The sequence below is a fragment of the Dendropsophus ebraccatus genome, chromosome 3 (genome assembly GCF_027789765.1).
Source record: "Dendropsophus ebraccatus isolate aDenEbr1 chromosome 3, aDenEbr1.pat, whole genome shotgun sequence".
Taxonomy (NCBI): domain Eukaryota; kingdom Metazoa; phylum Chordata; class Amphibia; order Anura; family Hylidae; genus Dendropsophus; species Dendropsophus ebraccatus.
In genome coordinates, this window is record NC_091456.1 from 132,700,190 (window position 1) to 132,721,354 (window position 21,165).

General features: G+C 42.7%; 1 protein-coding gene across 6 annotated transcripts in view; it reads left to right on the top strand.

Moving 5' to 3' along the window:
- MCC (MCC regulator of WNT signaling pathway) overlaps window positions 1–21,165 on the top strand; it is a 232,105-nt gene that overhangs the window by 174,380 nt on the left and 36,560 nt on the right. For all 6 annotated transcript variants that reach the window (XM_069962701.1, XM_069962703.1, XM_069962702.1 and 3 more), the window contains 3 exons: window positions 18,000–18,146; window positions 18,716–18,805; window positions 18,904–19,052. In XM_069962701.1, coding sequence (XP_069818802.1) covers window positions 18,000–18,146; window positions 18,716–18,805; window positions 18,904–19,052 — 386 coding nt within the window. The remainder of the gene's footprint in view (window positions 1–17,999; window positions 18,147–18,715; window positions 18,806–18,903; window positions 19,053–21,165) is intronic.

A 21,165-nucleotide genomic window follows, 5' to 3' on the forward strand; every position in this document is an offset into this window, starting at 1 on the left:
ATGGTTCACTTTCTACTTCGATATTCCTTGCATCTTAACACTTCATCCCATTTCTCGAGCATCTCGTTAAGTGTGTCATATGGCGTTGGAGATTTGCCACTATGGGATAACGCACTGGGGCTTATTGATGAAAACCAGGGTACAAGAAAAGTGGAGATGTTATTCCTAGCAACCCTTTTGATTTAAACTAGATTTCGAAATTACTCCCATGGCTAATACTTCCACTTACATTGGTCTAGCGTTCTTATATCAGAACCATGTAACTCATTATTAGACACATCAAATATTTACACATTTGAGTGTAAAGGCCCTTTTCCACCAACAGATCTGACGACAGATTATCTACCAAAGATTTGAAGCCAAACCCAGGGGTGGATTTGAAAAGAGGAGAAATCGAGTCTTTCATTTATGACCTGTTCTCTGTTTATAGTCTTTTTCTGGGTTTGGCTTCAAATCTTTGGCAGGTAATCTGTCGTCAGATCTGTTGGTGGAATAGGGCCTTTATGCATGTGAGGACTTCAGAATTGTATATACTTCAGTCACTAGAAATGGTACTGATGCAAAGGGACCTATGACCAGGATCTGGACTAGGCATTTTGGTGCCCCCAGATATGTCATCAGAGAGCACTGTGTCTGAATGTAAATATATGCATTAAATACACATACGTCTACTCACAAAACCCATTCTTGGTTACTTGGTAAGCTGTCCGATAAGCATGTTAGCCCAATTACATAGGGCATACCCACAAACCGCACCAGCCTAAAAAGTAATGCATATGACTCCTTCCTCACACCCAAGACTAATAGATCAAAAAATACATTACCTAAAAGAAATACAGACCAAACCACTACTGACACAAGACCCAAATCCCCTAAACAAATACAGAGCAGATTGCAGAATAAATACAGGCCCTAGATCCGAGCCTTTACAGATTCAAACCCTAGACTCGACCCATTGTACTTGACCCCAAACTCCTAATCAACACATCCCCAACCCTATAAACAGGGGTGTAGCTTATGTCCCTTGGGCCCTGGTGCAAGAGTTTAACTTGGGCCCCCCCCCCCTTCCTCGAACAAGCGACTAGATAGATAGATAGATAGATTATTTAGCAGTATAAAGTAAATATTACCACCATACATATTACCGCCATAAGTTTACTGACCAAATCCTGTATACTGAGACCAATATTGCCAATAATACCAGTATATAAGGGGGAAATATTACCCCCCCCCCTTCTTTGAACAAGCGACTAGATAGATAGATAGAAGATTATTTAGGAGTATAAAGTAAATATTATCACCATAAATATTACCGCCATAATTTTACTGGCCAAATCCTGTATACTGAGACCAATATTGCCAATTATACCAGTATATAAAGGGGAAATTACCGCCGCACCACAACCATCACCACCATATTGTTACTGACCAAATCCAGTATACCAAATCCAATAAAACACAGTACCAGATTACAAGTATCAAATATTACCACCACATACTGACACCCGTACATACTAACTAACACCACCGCTGCTACTGAATAACCTCATCCAGTCATATAGAGGCAGACCCAGCTCTACACAGGTTCTGTACACCATATACATTACAGTGCAGTTATATCCAGTGACTCACAGGGGACGTCTTCTCTGATCGGAGTTCTTCCCTTTTCATTTTCTTCTTCTTTTGTCCTGGGCCATTATGAGAACTTCTCTGAGCCACGAATCCACGGAATCTGCCAGAAAAACATATTAGGCTCCTCACCCTGGCACCATCCTCATCTCTCTACACACTGCTTATCTGTATTGGCCCCTTTACACCCTTGTTTAGTGGGTAGCCCTGACACTATATGATCCCCTTATAGTATATGCCACCCCTGTGTAGATGGCCCCTTGCTCGGTCTTCCATGTAGATGGCCCCAAGTGCATCTCCTTGACAGCCCCTCTCTGTGTAGTCTCCCTATAGTAGATGCCCCCCATGTAGTTCCCTTTATAGATGGTCCCCTCTGTGTATCCCCTATAGTATACAGCCCCCCTCTCTGTAGTCCCCCTTATAGATGCCCCCCTCTGTGTAGTGCCCTTAAAAGATTGCCCATCTCTGTGTATTCCCTCTTATAGATGGCTCCCTCTGTGTAGTTCCCCATACAGATGCCCTGTGTTGTCCCCCTTTTAGATGTCCCTGTGTTGTCCCCCTTTTAGATGTCCCCGTGTTGTCCCCCTTATAGATGCCCCCTTATGTTGCTGCCCCTTATAGATGCCCCCTTATGTTGCCCCTCCCTCCCTTATAGATGCTCCCCTGTGTTGTCCCCTTATAGATGCCCCCTTATGTTGCCTTCCCTTATAGATGGCCACCTTACATTGCCCCTTTTCCCTTATAGATGGCCTCCCGTGTTGTCCCCCTTATAGATGGCCCCCATGTGTTGTCCTCATTATAGATGGCTCCTCTGTGTTGCTCCCCCCATGTTGTCCCCTTATACATGCCTCCCTTATGTTGTCCCTCATATAGATGCCCCCCCGTATAGATGGCCCCTCTGTGTTGTCCCCCTTATAGATAGCCCCTCTGTGTTGTCCCCCTTATAGATAGCCCCTCTGTGTTGTCCCCCTTAGATAGCCCCTCTGTGTTGTGCCCCATATAGATGCCCCCCTTATAGATGGCCCCTCTGTGTTGCCTCTTTATGCATGCCCCCCTTATGTTGTGCCTCTTATAAATGGCCCCTCTGTGTTGTCCCCCTTATGTTGCCCCCTTATAGATAGCCCCTCTGTGTTGTCCCCCTTATGTTGCCCCCTTATAGATAGCCCCTCTGTGTTGTCCCCCTTATGTTGCCCCCTTATAGATAGCCCCTCTGTGTTGCCCCCTTATACATGCCACCCTTATGTTGTGCCCCATATAGATGCACCCCCTTATAGCTGGCCCGTCTGTGTTGTCCCACCTTATATTGCCACCGCCTTGTAGATGCTGCCCCCCCTGTTGTCCCCCATATGTTGCCCCTGTGGTGTCCTCTTATAGACTCTCCCTTGAGTTGTCCCCCTCTGTGTTGCCCCCCCCTTGGTGTCCCCTTATACTCGCCCCCCCTTATGTTCCCCCCCCCCTTATAGATGGCCCTTGCCCTTATCTTGTACTCCACAAAGCCAATAAAAACAAAGAAAGAAAAAAAAACAACACACAACTCACCTTACACTTTGCTCCCCCATCGCAGCTCCTTTTTCATCTCTTCTTCTGTGGTTTTGGAGAGGCCCCCGGCTGATTCTGGCTCCCTGGAGGTGTCCCCGGGATTCCAGGGCAGCACAGGCACCAAGGAGCTGTGTGCGCCGGGGCTGTTACTTCCGGGTCAGCGGCACGCTCCCTAACCCGGAAGTAACAGCTCCGGCACACACAGCTCCCTGGTGCGTGTGCTGCCCGGGAATCCCGGGGACACCCCCAGGGAGCTAGGATCAGCCGGGGGTCTCTCCAACACTGACTCTTGTGACCACAAGCAGAACACTGCTTGCGGTCACAAGAGTGATCAATCAATTTGGCAGCAGCGTGCGGGCGCAGGGGATAAGTTTCAGGGCAGTGCAGTGGAAAGGAGGGGGGCCGAGTCGCATCGGCGACCGGTGTGACCGCCGTAACTACGCCACTGCCTATAAATAAATTCAGACCTCATACACCTGTACAGTAGCTGAAACACTCCTCCTCTTTGAAACCTTGTTGCTGCTCTCTGGTGCCTCCGAGCCTGCCCCACTTATACCAGGAATTATTGCATATTGAAGTTTTGTTGTGGTCTTTGCCATTTTGCACAGAAAAAATATATATAAAATATGCTTCTAACCCTTTCTGTGGAGAGGAGCCCTAGGTGAGCACCTACTTCTTGTTTGATCCTGCTGAAGACTCCACAAAGTCTGTTCGTGAATATTCATATGAGAAATGACCAATATTAATGCTATTTTTGGCAATTTAATAAGGTGTGTTCTTAGAAAAATAAGTGTATCATGTTAAAACAGCAAAAAGTTGTGAGAAGACCTCAAAGACTCTTTACAAGTTGATTCCAACCAAAATAAATGATCCTTCTATATGGGAGAATTATTTTTCGGTGTAATTTGTAATATTTTTTAAATGAAAATATTACTTCTTTAATATTTCCAGACGTTTCCTCCCAGTCTAGTCCTTTTTAGAAAGGAGCATTTAGTAGCTAGATAGTCTTTGACAGTACTAATCTTTATTGAGTGAAGCAGCATGACCCACTCATTGTGCTGGGCAGAAAGATGTAAGACTCCTGACTCACACTTTTCCTCAGTGACACCTCTCCTCGTCTATCTTTAGACTTGTCAAGAGATACATAATTTAATGGAGTACTCTAGAGATCTTAGAAAAGTTTATAAACATATGTCATCTGTAGAGTTAACTTGTATGAGCAAGTATTGAACCAACAGCAGCATCATGTTAATGCTTGCGTGTTTTCTGAGTTTGGCCCTTGTGTGTAATTGGAGATACTGGTGTGAATGATGATATCTAGACAACACTATGCAACATGTTGCTGCTATAAAGGCAATACGAAATGACTAATAAATGGCAAGTGAAGAAACAATATGGCATATTTAGAGGGATTTTTTTATGCATCCACACACAGAAGCAATAAGATTGCAAAGCAAACCCAGTGAGGATACAATAAACATGTTTGTGACGTATAGATACATATTCATTTTATATCTGATCAGGTGTTGGTATATTCTGTTGATCTCTAGAAGTTGCAATAGTACACATAAGGCAAAAAAATGTATTACTACAGGCCATGTACTTTTTATTTCCTGGTGTTGAGTAGCTGTTTGTTATTAAAGCATTTTGGGGACTAATTAAAATTTAGCACTGCCGCTCAAATTTCCCTGGTGATGACGCCATACATTGTGCATGACACTGCAGCCAATTGGCAGTCCTGTGCACTTTTTAGTGCATGCGACCAGTAGGGCCAGTGATTGGCTGCAGCACCCTGTGCACAATGACTTTATCGGCTTCCATAGTTGTGGAGTTTCATGGTTCAGCACTTAAGTTAAACTTGCAGCCTGGAATATAAGGGTTCTTACAGACGAAGCGATTTTTAATTATAAACGATTGCAAAAGAGGGCTACCTGAAATGGTTCACCATATTACACACAAGTCAGTCATTAGTTACGATTGTTACTATGATCGTTTCTCCATCTGATCCCAGAAAATGAACGAATGAAGTGAAATTAACTGGACAATTGTGGAATTACAGCAAAGATTAACAGTGATTTTAGGTTTTGCCCAAAAGAGGCAATCAATGACACACAAACAATTTTTCAATCGTTGCCTGCATTCACTCATAACGATTATCATTCAAATTGAAACAATATAATACAATTGTTCACGTGATAATCATCCTGTGTAATAGGACCCTTAGTCTGACCTTTCCGTGCATGTGTGTCAGAGGACAGTGCAACTATCTGTCTATCTAGCTCTCCCCTTCAGTAACATGGAGGTAAATTTGGAGCTGTCTAGATCAATAGGTCTGTTCCTTTCACTTGTGCCTGTAATCATACAAAGTGCTCTCAATAGGTTCTTCTATTCTTGCAGATGTAATTAAATTAGGTGTTTAATGTATTCCACTAACAGATTGTGATGGGTTTAGGAGCAGCAGCAGAGAGCCCACGTCTATGATACTAATTCTGGGCTTCTCACGGCTCATTAGGATCTGAAGCAATCATTTCCTTTAGTCGCTGAATTCCAAGCATTTAACATTATTTGTGTGTTGTTTATCAGAAGGAAAACAAAGTCGTCTTGTATCATAGATTCCCCAGGAGTCTTTTTATCCTGTTGTTATTGCTTTAGTGTGTGAAGAAAGTTACAAAAATTTTTGAACTGATTCTTTTCAGGTTATGAGACCTACAGCTCAGAACAAGAAAACAAAAATTTCATACTAATCAAGCTTTCCTGGAGTTGTAAATATCCTTTTACACAGCCCAGTATGTAGCCTATACAGCCGCAACCGAGCGCCATTCGCTTCTACAGCCTTTTATAAGGCACAATTATTCATACGACCAGGGCACACAAATGATCCCTGTATTGTTTTTGTGACCATCAAAATACATAGCAGCCGCACACTACCTGTTTACTTAATGATTTTACCAGTTGTACAGAAGATTGCTGGCCCTTTTGAATTATCGGGTGAGTGAGAGCTCCTAGGAACACTCATGAATGATTATTGGCTTGTGCAAAGGGGCCTTGAAGCGACTCTGTACCCGCAGTCTGCGCCCACAAACCGCTTGTACCGTCAGCTGCTTTTAATCCAAGATCTGTCCTGGGATCTGTTCCGCAGTTGATGTAGTTATTCTAAAAAACAACAGTTAAACTTGCACCCCTGTGTCAAATTGGCGTGGTCTAGAGCAGTCATGTCAAACTCCGGCCCGCGGTGCCATTATTTTTGGCCCGCCATGCTTTTCCATTGCTGTGGTAAATTTGGCCCACCTGACGTTGCAGCAAATTAATATTATAGAGCTGCTTGGACCACCCATATTATAATCTCGTAGGCCGCAGGCAGTTTTTAGCCTGTGGCCTAGAAGTTTCTCAGTAGTGCCCCAACTCTGGCAATGTGGTGAAGTCATTGTGCGCATCCTCCGACAGGTGTCTCCTTCAGTCACTGGAGCCGCAGGAAGGGTGAGTCCAAGCTAAGGTGGCAGTCATGAATAGGGGCTGGCTTCTACATAAGAGACTGTTGGGGAGGGTTGGCTACTATATAAGACTGTTGGAGAGGGCTGGCTACTATATAAGAGACTATTTTAGGGACTGGCTTCTATATAAGACACAATTAGGGAGGGCTGGCTTATATATAAGAGACTGTTGGGGAGGGCTGGCTACTATATAAAGCAATTGGAGAGGGCTGGCTACTATATAAGAGACTATTTTAGGGACTGGCTTCTATATAAGACACTATAGGGGGCTGGTTACTATATGGGTCACTATTGGGAAGGCTGGCTACTATGTAGGTCTCTAATAGTAGGCCTGGCTAGTATGTGGGGCACTATTTGGGGGGGCTACTACATGGGGCACAATTATGGGATTACCTACTGCTTGAGAAATATAATGGGTAACTTTCATGTCAGGAAAATTACTTTAGGATAGGCAGTGCCAGGGATGCCGCACGCTGCTCTGACAGTGCCAGAAACGCTGCATGCAATCTTCATTAAATACCATGGTTGGCCCACGACTTTGTCCAATTTTTTAATTTTGGCCCACTGTGTATTTGAGTTTGACACCCCTGGTCTAGAGTGTCGGTGCCTTAGGCTTATTGACATCTTCTATGCTATAGTATTGTGAGCCAAAGGTAATACTACTACTAACACGCATCTTGTGTAAAGATGAAATCATAAGATGTTGGGGTTCTCTGAGGATTGCAATTGGTGCATTTCACCGTTCACTATGACCACATAATACCTGATGGCACTAATGTATACCCTCTTTTACTTCATTTCCTAGCATTTTGCAGGTATATACAAGTGAGCTATGTATTCATCTCATGCAAGCCATAAACAGAATATACATCTCACAATCTTAGCACATATATTTTTTTTAAGATTATATTATAGCATATAAACATCAGATTCATATGCCTTGAAATCCTTTGTCTTTTATACAGCCATAAGATTTAATAGCAAATCTTTCTTTTGAAATCCTTTTCTGGTTGCTTTAGGACGGAGCATAATACTAGTAACTACATGATTCTGGTGACTGCCTATGTGAATAATGATGGCGCAGTGTGATTGTGGAAAGATTATGATTAAGATCTTTGATATGAATGAGAATATAACCGTTCTCATTAAGGGCTTTTCTCATGCGGTCGGTTTTCTCTTTGATGTTCAAATCCACAAAACTAGAACATTTTGGAAACATGGGAGTTTTGTTAATTATCCATTTTTAGCTGCATATATTTTCTGTGCCAGTCGGCATCCTCAGTGGGAGCAGTGATTTACAGTGACAGTGATCTAGTGACAGCAGCCTTCCTTCACACAGTACACGGTGATGGTGGCGTTGGTATATGCTGGCGTATCCAGTAATCCTCAACTCCCTGAAGATTTTCCTAATTGAAGTTCATTTACTATCGCACACCTCTGTCACTGTCACCATGTTCTAAATGGCAGATAAATAATCGTTTGTTGTTTTTAAAACCATTTATTCTTAAATTGTGAACATAAAGTTTTACATCTAGTGACACTCTAGAACATGAGTGTCAAATTTAGGCCCTCCAGCTGTTACAAAACTACAATTCCCATCATGCTTGGACAGGTAAAGCTTTGGCTGTCCAGGCATGATGGGAATTGTAGTTTTATAACAGCTGGAGGGCCTGGGTTTGACACCTATGCTCTAGAAAATGTTTGTAACAGCCTCAGGGATATTCCTATCTCAAATAGCTATTCTGTCTCCAAGAGATAGATAACATGCTAATTGGTGGCGGGCTGATCATGGGGACCCACACTGATCCTGAGAACAAAGGGAAATGCACTTCAGAACAATTAGAATCCTCTTTACCTGGCCATGTACACATGGTGCATTGTACTTTTTCGGGGGTGCAGTTGGTTCCACACCGATTAGCGAGTTATAACTATTAACTAAAACTACTTCAAAAGTCGGTAACATGACTTATCATATGTGTTGTTCTGCCTGGTGCATAGTTTTTATACACACACTGAAGCAGTTTTGTCAATATGGTATGTGTGTGAAAGATACAGTACCTAGAATGACTTTTCACTCTGACTTAAGATTGTAAAATGAAACACTGGGAATCAAGTGACAGTGAAGTTATAAAATTTACTTTACACGTTTTTTGTAGAAAAAGTCTCCCGTGTGAACATGTCCTGAGGCAAGTAACACTTAAAGGACTTAATGAATTAGGCAGATACTTTAATGAAATACAGCTGACAGAAATACTTGGTCACAGTTTAGAGAAATGTGATCCTCCCGCCAACTCAGAAGCCCCAGTGCTGCCTGGAAGAATAAGTCAGTGGCAAACAGATAGGCTGATTGCTTTTTTTGTGAATGCAGACCCCTCTGCTGGGTTACATGAAAGGAACCAATATTGGTGTGAAATATGTATGTAGACCTACGCAGTGTGGAATTCATTCTTTAGGAACCATCAAATATTGAAAATAATACAAATAAACCAAACCATTTTAGTTGTTGAGTAAGAAGTTGCTAATAATTTATCACCTTAATTTTTTTTTTTCTTGCAGTCACTTTGAGTAACGCTATTGAATAGGGTTAGACAGATTTCTCTTCCATGTGAGCCATATAGCTAACATATACTTTAATTTAAAAAAAGGACACTTTCATACTGTAGAAACATATGTAATTGTATGTCAATACATTTGTTCTATGCCGGCCTTTAATGGTACGATGTTTGGTAGTTATAGGCACACAGCAATGTTTATAAAAAGCAGACCAATATGAGGCTTAGCAGACCCCAGTTCCATTTACATAGCTTTTATGCTGGTAGTCGGTTAGATGTCAGAAAGCCATCAATCAGAGAGGTAGTCAACAGAGATGAGCGAACCTCGAGCATGCTCAAGTTCATCTGGACCCGAGCGTTCGGCATTAGATTAGCGGTGGCTGCTGAAGTTGGATAAAGCCCTAGAGCTAGCTTAAAGGACAAGTGCCATGAAAAACTTTTTCCCAGTAATTGAAGCACATTACAAAGTTATATAACTCTGTAATATGCTTCAATCACCTATCTGCCTCCCTTCCCTGTCTTTTCCCCCCTCCACCCCCAGCAGGAAGTGTCCTAAACTTACACAGACCTGATTACTGTCGTCACCGTCACCAGGCAGCTCCTTCTTGTAAGGATGAGTCATCAGCAGGAGGGCTGCTCTAGCTCCTGTTACACCAGCCTCCCCCTCCTTGTCAGGTGACTCTGCTTCCTCAGCTTATCTTCTCTAGTGACATGACTCCTTCACTGAGTCCACAGCAGCAGGAGAGAGGGTATGAGGGTAGGGGGGAGCTGCCTATGTGCCGGAGTCAGTCAGAGGGAAGATAAGCAAGTGAGATGTGACAAGTAATGGCTTGCAGTTGTTCAGCCAATTGGAGGTGAGCAAGCTGAGCACCTGACAAGGCAGGGGAGGGGGGAGGCTAGTGTAACAGGAGAAGGAGCTGAGAGAAGAGCTTGGTGGCGGTGACGACAGTAATTAGGTCTGTGTGAGTCAGGACACTTCCTGGTGGAGGGGTGGAGGGGGGGAAAAGACAGGGAGGGGAGGCAGATAGGGGATTGAAGCATATTACACAGTTATATAACTTTGTAATGTGCTTCAATTACTGGGAAAAAGTTTTTCATGGCACTTGTCCTTTAAAAACATGGATATAGTTATTGGCTGTATCTATGTTTTCCAGACAACCTTAGAGCTTTATCCAACTTCAGCGGCCACCGCTAATCAAATGCCGAACGCTCGGGTTCAGATGAACTTGAGCATGCTCGAGAGGGCTCATCTCTAGTAGTCAAACATATATTGCAGCATGTCTGTAAAGGAATTATAGACATTATTAGAGCTAATGTCTACTTGTGACTGTCTGGTGACTGGTCTGCTTTATATATTTTATTTGAGGGATAGAAAAGTGAAGTAATCCCTAAGGGTCTTTGTGATGTAATATGGCCTTAGGCTTTGTAAAGAGGATGCATTCTTATCTTGTTGCACTTTTTAAAATAAGGGGTTTGAAGATGAGGATAAATGAGAGACTTATGCTGCGTTTACACGAAACGATTATCGTGCGAATTCGAACGATAATCGTACGTGTAAACGCAGCGAACGATCGAACAACGAGTGAGAAATCGTTAATTTTGATCTTTTATTGTGTTTTTAAATCGTCGTTCTCAAAAAATTTGCCGATCGTTCCGTGTAAACAGTGGTCGCGCGAAAGTCCGGCTGCCCGCAGCCCACACGTCAGCACTGATTGGCTGAAGAGGAGCCCTTTGAAATTCCCGGCTCCCCTCTTCAGCCAATCAATGCACGGCAGCACTGATTGGCTGAAGAGGAGCCGTTTGAAATTCCCGGCTCCCCTCTTCAGCCAATCAATACACGGCAGCACTGATTGGCTGAAGAGGAGCCGTTTGAAATTACCGACACCCCTCTTCAGCCAATCAATGCACTGAAAAGGGGAGCCGGGGATTTCGAAGACCTGCTACGCGGAGCAGGTAACGTATGCTCGTGGCGGGGGCCATCGGAGAGGCAGCGGGGGTGGCGATCAGAGAGGCGGCCGGGGTAGCGATCGGGGCGGCGCAGGGGGCTGCGGTTGTCTGGGGGGCCGGGCGGCGGGCCGGGCTGCGGGCGCGCGATCGCAAAAGATTTTTGCGTACGATATATCGTACCGTCTAAACGCTGATCGTTATAAGAAAAAAAACGTTACTCCGACATCGTTAAACGTACGATCGGGCCAATTATCGTTTCGTGTAATCGCACCATTAGCCAAGATTACATCAGTGTATCAAACCTGGGATCCAGTTGTTGTTATAACTTTACTTAATACATTTCACCGAAGGGGTGAGCAGATAGTCATACTGGGAGTCATTTGACTATAATGGGGGGGACCGAATATTGTGGCACCTTTAAAATAAAAAGTTAGAAATTAGGATCCAGAGTTTTCTTTGAAGAAGACTTACTGAATGATAAACCTGTCATAGAGAGTTCACTTGATGTCATTTTATGGAGTCTAACTTAAGTCTGTAGTAGGAAAAAACAAATGGGTTGTAATGCTGTTAAAATAAATCACATTTATATAGGTATCAACGTGCAATAAATTTGGATATCAGATGAAAAAGAAGCGGCTGGGTTGCTGTAACGTGGCCTGGGTTGGATGCAGTGGAATGCCTGTTTGATATAAAGACTGTCTGGAAGTGATATAGGTAATAGGAGAATTACTAGGAAGGCATTACCGACTGTGTTTATGAGTTGGGAAAACCCGTTCATGGACATTCACCATTTCTCCTTAAGCTGCTCCCGTGTTGTCTTTGCTGTGTGCTTAGGGTCATTATTTTGTTGGAAGGTGAACCATTGGCCCAGTGCAGTTGAATCAGCTTTTTATTAAGACCAGTCTCCCTGCCCCAGCTGCTAAAAAAACATCCCCACAGTATGATGCTGCCATCACCATGCTTTACTGTAGGACAGACTAGAGAATGCTGTCTAGTCTTATGGGTCCTATAGGTGCTTGAAAAGTTTTTGTGTCTCTTACTGAAGAGAGGCTTCTTAGGATCCCGATCATAAAGTGTAAATGAGCGCCGATCTAGATTGGCGCTTGTTTACCAAGCAGTTACACAGGCAACTATCAGACAGCAAGGGCTGCGTGCTATCTTTAGTATAGAATAATAACGTATTTACTGTACTTACCACGTTCCCTGGTGTCCTTGGGCCTTCCCCTTCTGTTCTGGTCTCTGCACTAACAGGCTGCCCAGCCAATCGCTGGCCACGGTTCTGTCTCGGCCAGTAATTGGCTGAGCGGCCTGTCGGTGCAGAGACAGGAACAGCAGGCAGACCTACAGCCGCAGTGACCGGGGAAGGCCCGAGGACATCGGGGAATGAGTAAATACTTTTTATTTTTTTTATACTACAATCAGCTGTCGGCCACTCATCACTACTACACATAGCGTTGCACATCTGATGGTTTTAGGTCTGGACCTAAAGAAACGATCAGCTGTTGATAACTTCATCTGCTGATCATTCTCTCTAGTACATGGAGCTATAATCGGCCAATTCACTCTGTGTAATAGAGCCCTTAGTGCCAAAAAGCCCAGACTGGTGGTTGGTTTATCTTCTGGAAGTTTCTTCCATCTGAACAAAGGATATTTAGATCTCAGACAGAATGACCATTCTCCCATTACTTAGTTTGGTGGGTTGACCAGCTCTAGGAATGGTCCTGGTTGTTCCAAATGTCTTCTATTTAAGAATTAGGGAGGCCGCTGTGCTCTTGGGAATTTCAGTGCAGCAGTCATTTTTCTCCCCTATTTAAGATCTTTTCTTGAAAAGGAGACACAGATCTTGTCTCTGATCTCTACAGGCAGCTCTTTCTTCCATATGGTTTGTTTATTGCTCCGTTATGCGTTGTCAGCTGGGAGACTTTACATGGACATGGCTGTGTCTTTCCAGGTCATGTCAAGTCCAACTGAATTTACCACTAATGACTCTAATCAAGGTGTAGAAACATCTCAAAGAACATATGGGAGGCCACCAGAGCTAAATATGAAGTGTCATAGCAAATTGTTGAAATACCTATATCAATGAGATATTTAGTTTAATAAATTTGCAGGTCTTAAATTCAGTTGTCACATTCTCATTATAGAGTATTGAGTGCAGATTGATTAGGCATTTTGATATGCTTTTTTTACGGCGGCTGGGCCCATGCTATATGCATTGGGTGCTAGCTGTATGTTACTTCTCTACAATTACTGGGAGCAGACTTCAGTCCCATCCTGGGAATTTAACCCTCTGCATGCAGCGATCAATATTTATTGCAACATGCACAGTGTTAGGCTGCATTCACACGTTCAGTGATTTTCCCGGTCCGTGATCGTGGTCCGGCAGCTACCTCCGTGATCCGTGCAAAACAGTCCGTTTTGCATCCGTTTTGTATCCGTGTCCGTTTTTTTCATGGATCTGTCTTACAGCATTTTAAATGACATTGATTACATCACATCCGTGTTTTTCACGGATGAACACGGATGTCACATCCGTGTACAACCGTGAAAAACACGGATCTCATTGAATTCTATGGGGAATCCTTTCCGTGCATCCGTTCTGAGTAATGACATGTCCTATTTTTTAACGGCACGGATCCGTGAAATCACGGAACATCTGAATAGCCCCATAGAAAGCAATGGGCTGTAAAATTGTCCGTGCGCACGGATCCGTGAGCACGGACAACTTCCCGGAACGTGTGAATGCAGCCTAACCCGACAGGTGCCAAACCTGTCAGGGGACCAAGCCACACCCTGCAGCAAAGAACGGGGGTGCCGATCAGTTGCTGTGGCTGCTGGAGGGTAATACCTTCCGTGGCAGTCCTGGAGTCCTTGCTTATTGAGTCTGCCTCAGGCAGACTTAAGCTATTTTAACACACAGTATTTCTGTCAGTCTTTTGATCAGTTTTTGTTTCATGATATGAAAGAGGTCATTAAAAAGGTCTGTTATATGAAAAAATATAAGAGTTATGACAAGAGAACACCGATCAGTGAGATCAGTGCTTGTTTGCTGTGCCTTCACAAGGCACATAATAAATCACACTGCTGAGCCGTACAAACAATCACTGTATCATTTGTGTCTCCATTTAAATATATTGCTGTTGGCCACACATCCCTGGTTTATACATCCTGGCTAATAGCGATATATTTTAGTGCGGCACAAATTATGTGATCAGCCGAGAATTGGGCGTTTTCCTGCTCCTGATGGCTGACACTTTTACGAGACCGATTATTGGCCGAAGAAGCATTTCTAGCAATGCTCCTTGCCGATAATCTGCCCGTGTGAAAGGGACATAAGTCAAGGAATTGGTTTAAGGCATTTAGTTGCAAATGTTCTCAAAGTTATATACACTGCATTTGGAATGTCTTCAGACCTTTTTTCCCATATTTTTCACAAGTATGTTTTCAACCTCACCACCGATTTTTGGTGGTGATTTTACTTGTTTTATGTTTTAATCGGTATTATAAAATATCTTTTCACTCTGTCATTAGGTCTATGAAAAAAACTGTCCCTTCTTGTTCTATGGAGTAAAAATTCCCAGCAGTCTTTATTATCATCACAGGCAGACTTACAATGAAGGGTGATACCTTTTACATAGATAACATGGATAAGACCATTCATTATATGATGGACACAGCTTACTTCCTTCACCTCAATGCTTAATGACCTCTGCATGGGATACAGCGCATGCCTACAAACTCTGCTATAGACAATAAGCCCACTACAGACTATTTTTCATTTGGTCCACGTGGCTTCTGTAAAGCAAATCCCTAAATGCTGTTCAGGAAAGATGGCCAGCTCTATGTACAGAAATTAGACAAAAAAAACTCTCTATAATTAGAAAATAAAACCAGTGCTTGGCAATTTTTGGAAGCCCCATAGAGAATGAATGGAGCCCTGGCCTCACATCTATGTTTTGGCCTAATTCATTCTGGGGGACATTTGACCTCTGTTAGTAGGATTGTTGGGGATCAACCGGTTATTTCCTGTCCTGTCAGTAGGGGATAGCTTTTGATGTTGGGATAATCCCCTAAGTTTCTAAGCAAGAGATATTAACACATTGTTACTTTGCAGTGGTTTTTCCTACATGATACCACGTTCTAATGCTATGACACACGTTCTGACTACTACCTTAAAGGGGTTATCCAGCGCTTCAAAAACATGGCCACCTTTCCCCCACTCTTGTCTCCAGCTTGGGCGGGGTTTTGAAACCCAGATCCATTGAAGTAAATGGAGCTTAATTGCAAACCACACCTGAACTTGAGACAACAGTAGGGGGAAAAGTGGCCATGTTTTTGTAGCGCTGGATAACCCCTTTAATCAACAACTCTGCTTTAAAGGGGTTATCCAGCACTACAAAAACATCGCGACTTTCCCCCTACTGTTGTCTCCAGTTTGGGTGGGGTTTTGAAACTCAGTTCTATTGAAGTAAATGGAGTTTAATTGAAAACCACACCTGAACTGGAAACAACAGTAGGGGGAAAAGTGGCCATGTTTTTGTAGCGCTGGATGACCCCTTTAAACAAGGTAACATAGAATAAGTGTGGAGAGTTTTATTACTCTGCTGTCGTAAAAAGCAAAGTGTATAATGCATGTATTTTTATATTTTAGAAAAATTGTTTTATATATATATACATAGAGAGAGAGAAAGAGGGTTTTTTATGTTTGGTGTTGACTACTGGAAGAGCAGGGTTTATTCCACCTGTCTATTAGCATCTTCTTTTTTAAGACTCCCTTTTCTGTTCCCTGGCTGTGCTCCATTACTTATGAGATTAGAGTAAATTCAGCTTGTCATCAATCACTGCTCCTCGGGCTGGGATTTCTGGTAGCCTGCCAGTCTCTTATCACAGGGGCTCATGTGACTGATGAGAGGTGAAGGTACACACAAGTGCAAAGTCAGATGCTGTAATTCTAATCTCAGTCTGAAGCCTGGTAATTGCTGAGGGGGACGTCCTCCATCTTTTGTTTCTATCGCCTTATCTGTATTGTGACAGTGGGGATCTGCAACATAGTCATTCCGTGTGGGTTTTGCTTTTCTGTCCTCGGCAAACACATGTCTACAAATGCAATCATATTCCTCATTATGTGCCGACTCTTAATTATTCATTAGTTTGCGCAGTAAATATAATCAGTCGGGGTCTGGAAAAATAAAATGATATAAATGTGCAAAGCCAGGCTGATAAAAAAATATACAGAATACATAGAACATTTTTATTGCTATACATAGTGGTAAACAGGGAGCTATACAGATAACAAATCTATGTATAATATATGAAATGTAATGGGGGCCCTTCTAAAGAGAAGAAAGGATTATTTATATGTACGAGACAATGGTGTAAAAATCCACTGGTAAGTTGGGTTGTGACTAAAGTATAGTATATGAAAAGAAAGGTTAAAGTATGAAAAGCTTGCGTGTGCAGCATCCTCCATCTAGGGTGGTCAAAAAGTTTACACGTACCCCATATCTGAATGTGGCAGGCCCTGCGTTCTCTGTCTGAAATTATTAATTATGTTTAAAGGGGGTGTCCAGCGGGGAAAAAAAATCTTTCAAATCAACTGGTTTCAGAAAGTTCCTTAGATTTGTAATTTACTTCTATTTAAAAATCTCAAGTCTTCCCATACTTATCAGCTGCTGTATGTCCTGCAGGAAATGTTGTTTTCTGGCACAGTGCTCTCAGCTGACGTCTCTGTCCAAGACAGGAACTCTCCAGAGCATTAGAAGCTTTCTATGGGAATTTGCCGCTGCCCGGACAGAGATGTCAGCAGAGAGCACTATGTCAGACTGAAAATAAAACATTTCCTGCTGGACATACTGCAGTTGAGAAGTATGGGAAGAGTTGAGATTTTTAAATAGAGGTAAATTACAAATCTAAAGAACTTCCTGAAACCAGATGATTTGAAAGAAAAATATTTTTTCTGGAAAACCCCTTTAACACTGTGGCTCCACATAAACATATGTTATAGCTAATAATTTATCCAGGAGGATTTCAAGCCATTTCTTCTCCAAAAACTTAGCTTGGTGATGGACAGCTGTAGAGAAGTGATTACTATCTACTAAGCGCCAGCATATTACACTGTCCTCGGCAGAGAGATAAGGCAAGAAAAAGCTGGGAAAACACTTTAAAGGGGTTGTCCGGCGAAAAAAAATTATTCACAGAATAACACACATTACAAAGTTATACAACTTTGTAATGTATGTTATGTCTGTGAATGGCCCCCTTCCCCGTGTCCCACCACCCCCACCCGTGTACCCGGAAGTGTGGTGCGCTATACATTACCTGTCGCGTGCCGACCACGGTCTCCGATCGTCAGCAGTGACGTCTTCTTCGGGAGCTTGGCGGATCTTCCCGAGTGCCGGCCGCCCTCTGCAGCGTCATCCGAAGCTCAGCCGCGATTGGCTGAGCACAGTTATGCTCAGCCAATCGCGGCTGAGCTTCGGATGACGCTGCAGAGGGCGGCCGGCACTCGGGAAGATCCGCCAAGCTCCCGAAGAAGACGTCACTGCTGACGATCGGAGACCGTGGACGACACGATATGCGGTGAGTATAATGCACCACACTTCCGGGTCTAGCGTGGGTGGGGGGAAACACAGGGAAGGGGGCCATTCACAGACATAACATACATTACAAAGTTGTATAACTTTGTAATGTGTGTTATTCTGTGAATAATTTTTTTTCGCCGGACAACCCCTTTAATAAAAAATAATTAAATAAAATAACTGAAACAAAGTTTTACTGTGTTGTGCAGGTGTTAGTAAGGAAGGGAAGTTGTAACTTGTATAATTGTTGCATTGTATTTTAGGTGCGGGAGCTGCAGACGCGGCTACAGAGTGTTCAAGCAACAGGTCCTTCCAGTCCTGGTCGGCTCACTTCAGCAAGTAGACCAGTAAACCCTAGCACTGGGGAGCTTAGCACAAGCAGCAGCAGTAATGACATTCCCATAGCTAAGGTGAGATTGTGTGTATGGCATTATCCCAAACCTTTTCTCTATGCGATTAATTCTTAAGGTACATGTGCTTCAATGAAAAACCTCATCTAAATGAAAAAGAATGAAAAGATTATTATAGAAATATACATGTGTAAAACTAATCTGTGACTGTAATAACAGTGAAAAGGGGGTAATACGTAATTTAGATTCACAGCTAGCGGTTTTTATTATCCATCCATATATTCTCCATATTAAGGGATGGAAAAATCCACCGCAAATCCAGAAATGGATCTTTGGTTTGCTGTAGATCTCAACCTTCTAAATCAAAAGAGTTAAAATCATCTACAGAAGTTGTCATGTTGCTTTTTAAAATCCACACCACAGGTCCATTTCGGTCTGATATATATATATATATATATATATATATATATATATATAAAATTTGTTAAAATCTTTTCTACTTGGCTGCTACTTTATTCTTCTACAGCAAAAATGTTGAAAACCAATTATAATCAAGAGCAATATACTGACACATTCTGAAGAAAATACTATTTACATTTGGCTGATAATGGTGTCTGTATTCATTGCAGATCGCTGAACGGGTAAAGCTGTCAAAAACCAGGTCTGAATCGTCCTCATCAGAGAGGCCAGTTCTTGGCTCAGAGATTAGCAGTATTGGGGTGAGTATGTGGTTATTGCAGTGTGTCTTTTATTTCTATTGGATAGGACATTACTCTTAAATATCTATTGCTATGAAAACCATGTTGTTTTTTTGTAGGTATCAAGCAGTGTGGCTGAACACCTGGCACATTCCTTACAAGACTGCTCCAATATTCAAGAGATCTTCCAGACGCTCTACTCCCATGGTTCTGCCATATCTGAGAGCAAAATACGAGAGTTTGAGGTAGAGACAGAGAGGTTAAATAGGTGAGAAAAAAATTCTATGAAAATTGGGGGAAGTTTATAAGAGACAAAAAGACATGTCTGTGCTACAGCCCCATCTGTAACATCCCGCAGCATGGTGCTTAAATGTTGGCCTCAGCCGTGTTGATTGACAAACAGGTCTCTCCGACCGTTGCTGGAAATCCTGTACATGTGCACACCCTGCTTGTAACTTAATGCAACCGGGGGAAAAAAATTTTAGCAGAAGAGGTGTTAAAGACCAGAGCAGGGTACTGGCACTGACAATACCTCTTTGAATTTTACAAATGGGGATTAAATGCACTGTTTCAATGTTTAAAGCCATGGAGTAAACTTATAAAAGTACTAATGCAATATATGCACAATGAGCACTGTGGTTGCATGTTTGGCCTCCCAAGCATTTTGTAGGTTACTGTTTCCCTTGAATATATTCCCTGCCTGGATCTTTGAAGAATGAATGCCTGCACATGAATCCAGGTGTATGTGAGGCTGTGCATAGGCGTCATGAATTCTACACTAGCTCCAAGCTGGCAAACATTTACACTACAGTTTGCATTGTTTGTGTAACATGTTCAGCATTTTGTCATGATGCATTTTGTCATGGTGATTCCTCACCCAATCGGCCTGCAGTCACACCTCCCTCCAGAAGTTTGGGTAACTATGGATACAACCACACCAATTCAGCCCCTATCACAAGCCCTATTGGATCAGAACCGACCCAGCGTTGTCTTATCCATAGTTACCCGAACTTCTGTGGCAGGTGTGACTGCAGGCTGATTGGGTGAGGAATCATCATAACAGGTACACTGGTCACATTCATGCTCCTATCCATATGTCTCATGCATAGTCCACCTATCTTTATACACAACAAGTAACATCTCACGTTTTATCACATCTGACCATAGATAGAAAAGAATAGGAGAAAAGAAGGATGTGTAAAACAGAATTTGCATTCCAACCACCTTAAGCAAATAAGCCAGATTGGGCAGGGGCACTGTCGTTCCCAAGATAGATATGGGTCCCAGAGGTAGCAAACAAATCTATTAAACATTTATGCCATATCCTGTGGATATACCATAAATGTTGAAGATGGGAATACCTCTTTAATAGACCCCCTTCCCCCTTAATATGCACACTTTGCTTATTCGCAATAGGGAGTATGGAGAAAGCCACAGGCAGCCTTTCTGCACATAAAAACCCCTATTACACAGCACGTTCTTCACAGCAAGCTGCTATTACACGCAAGTCATGGTGTGAGTAAAAGTGTGTGGGAGGGTGGTCCATAGAAGATAGTGGCGGTCCTATTACACGGAGCAACGGCAGCAGATCCTTGCTATCGTGGTCGTTTGTCTTTCAACATATTGAAAGGCAACAATCAGCCGATAAGAAAGCAATTATCGGCTGTAATGGACAATAATCGGCCAAATACAGCCGGTCATCCCTTTGTGTAATAGCGCCTTTATTTCCCTGTGAACAAAAGGATCAGACAGTGGAAATACAACAGTCTTAATGCTTCTCTTCCCAAATATCAGCAATCTTGGAAAAGTCCGAAGGCCATCATTCACACTTTATGTTTGGCTGGTCCCAGCACAATGGGTTTGGCCAACACTTGTCTAATGTGTATGGCCAGCTTTAGAAAGTACTGAACAAGTCCAGTTTACTGCTACTTCTAACAGCAACATAGTGCTTTAAAGCCACCATCTTCTTGGCTGATGCAGCCACCCGTATATGTGCCAGGACTCCTTAATGCTGGCAGTAAACTAGAGAAATTTCATTAATAAATCTCCCCTATCTGTTGCCACGTGACATCCTTAAGGGGAACAAAGAAATACTACTTTATTCCTTGTCTGGGCAAATGCGCTTTACTAAATTGCAGACATTGGAAAGCATGTCAGCCAGAAAATAGTTTGTTTGTTTGTAAAAATCTCAAGTGACATTTAGTGAGCGCAGATTTCACCTTTGCTGAAGATATATGATCAGTGATTGCCGGGTAGGCTGTCGCTTTCTGCATTAGGAGTAAAATTACTTTCGTTTAGTGGAGAGAGCACAATGTAACTGTAAAGGAAAAAACCTTGTGCCTTTATTCCCAGAGAGCTGCTGCTTTGGAAACCTTTGCACG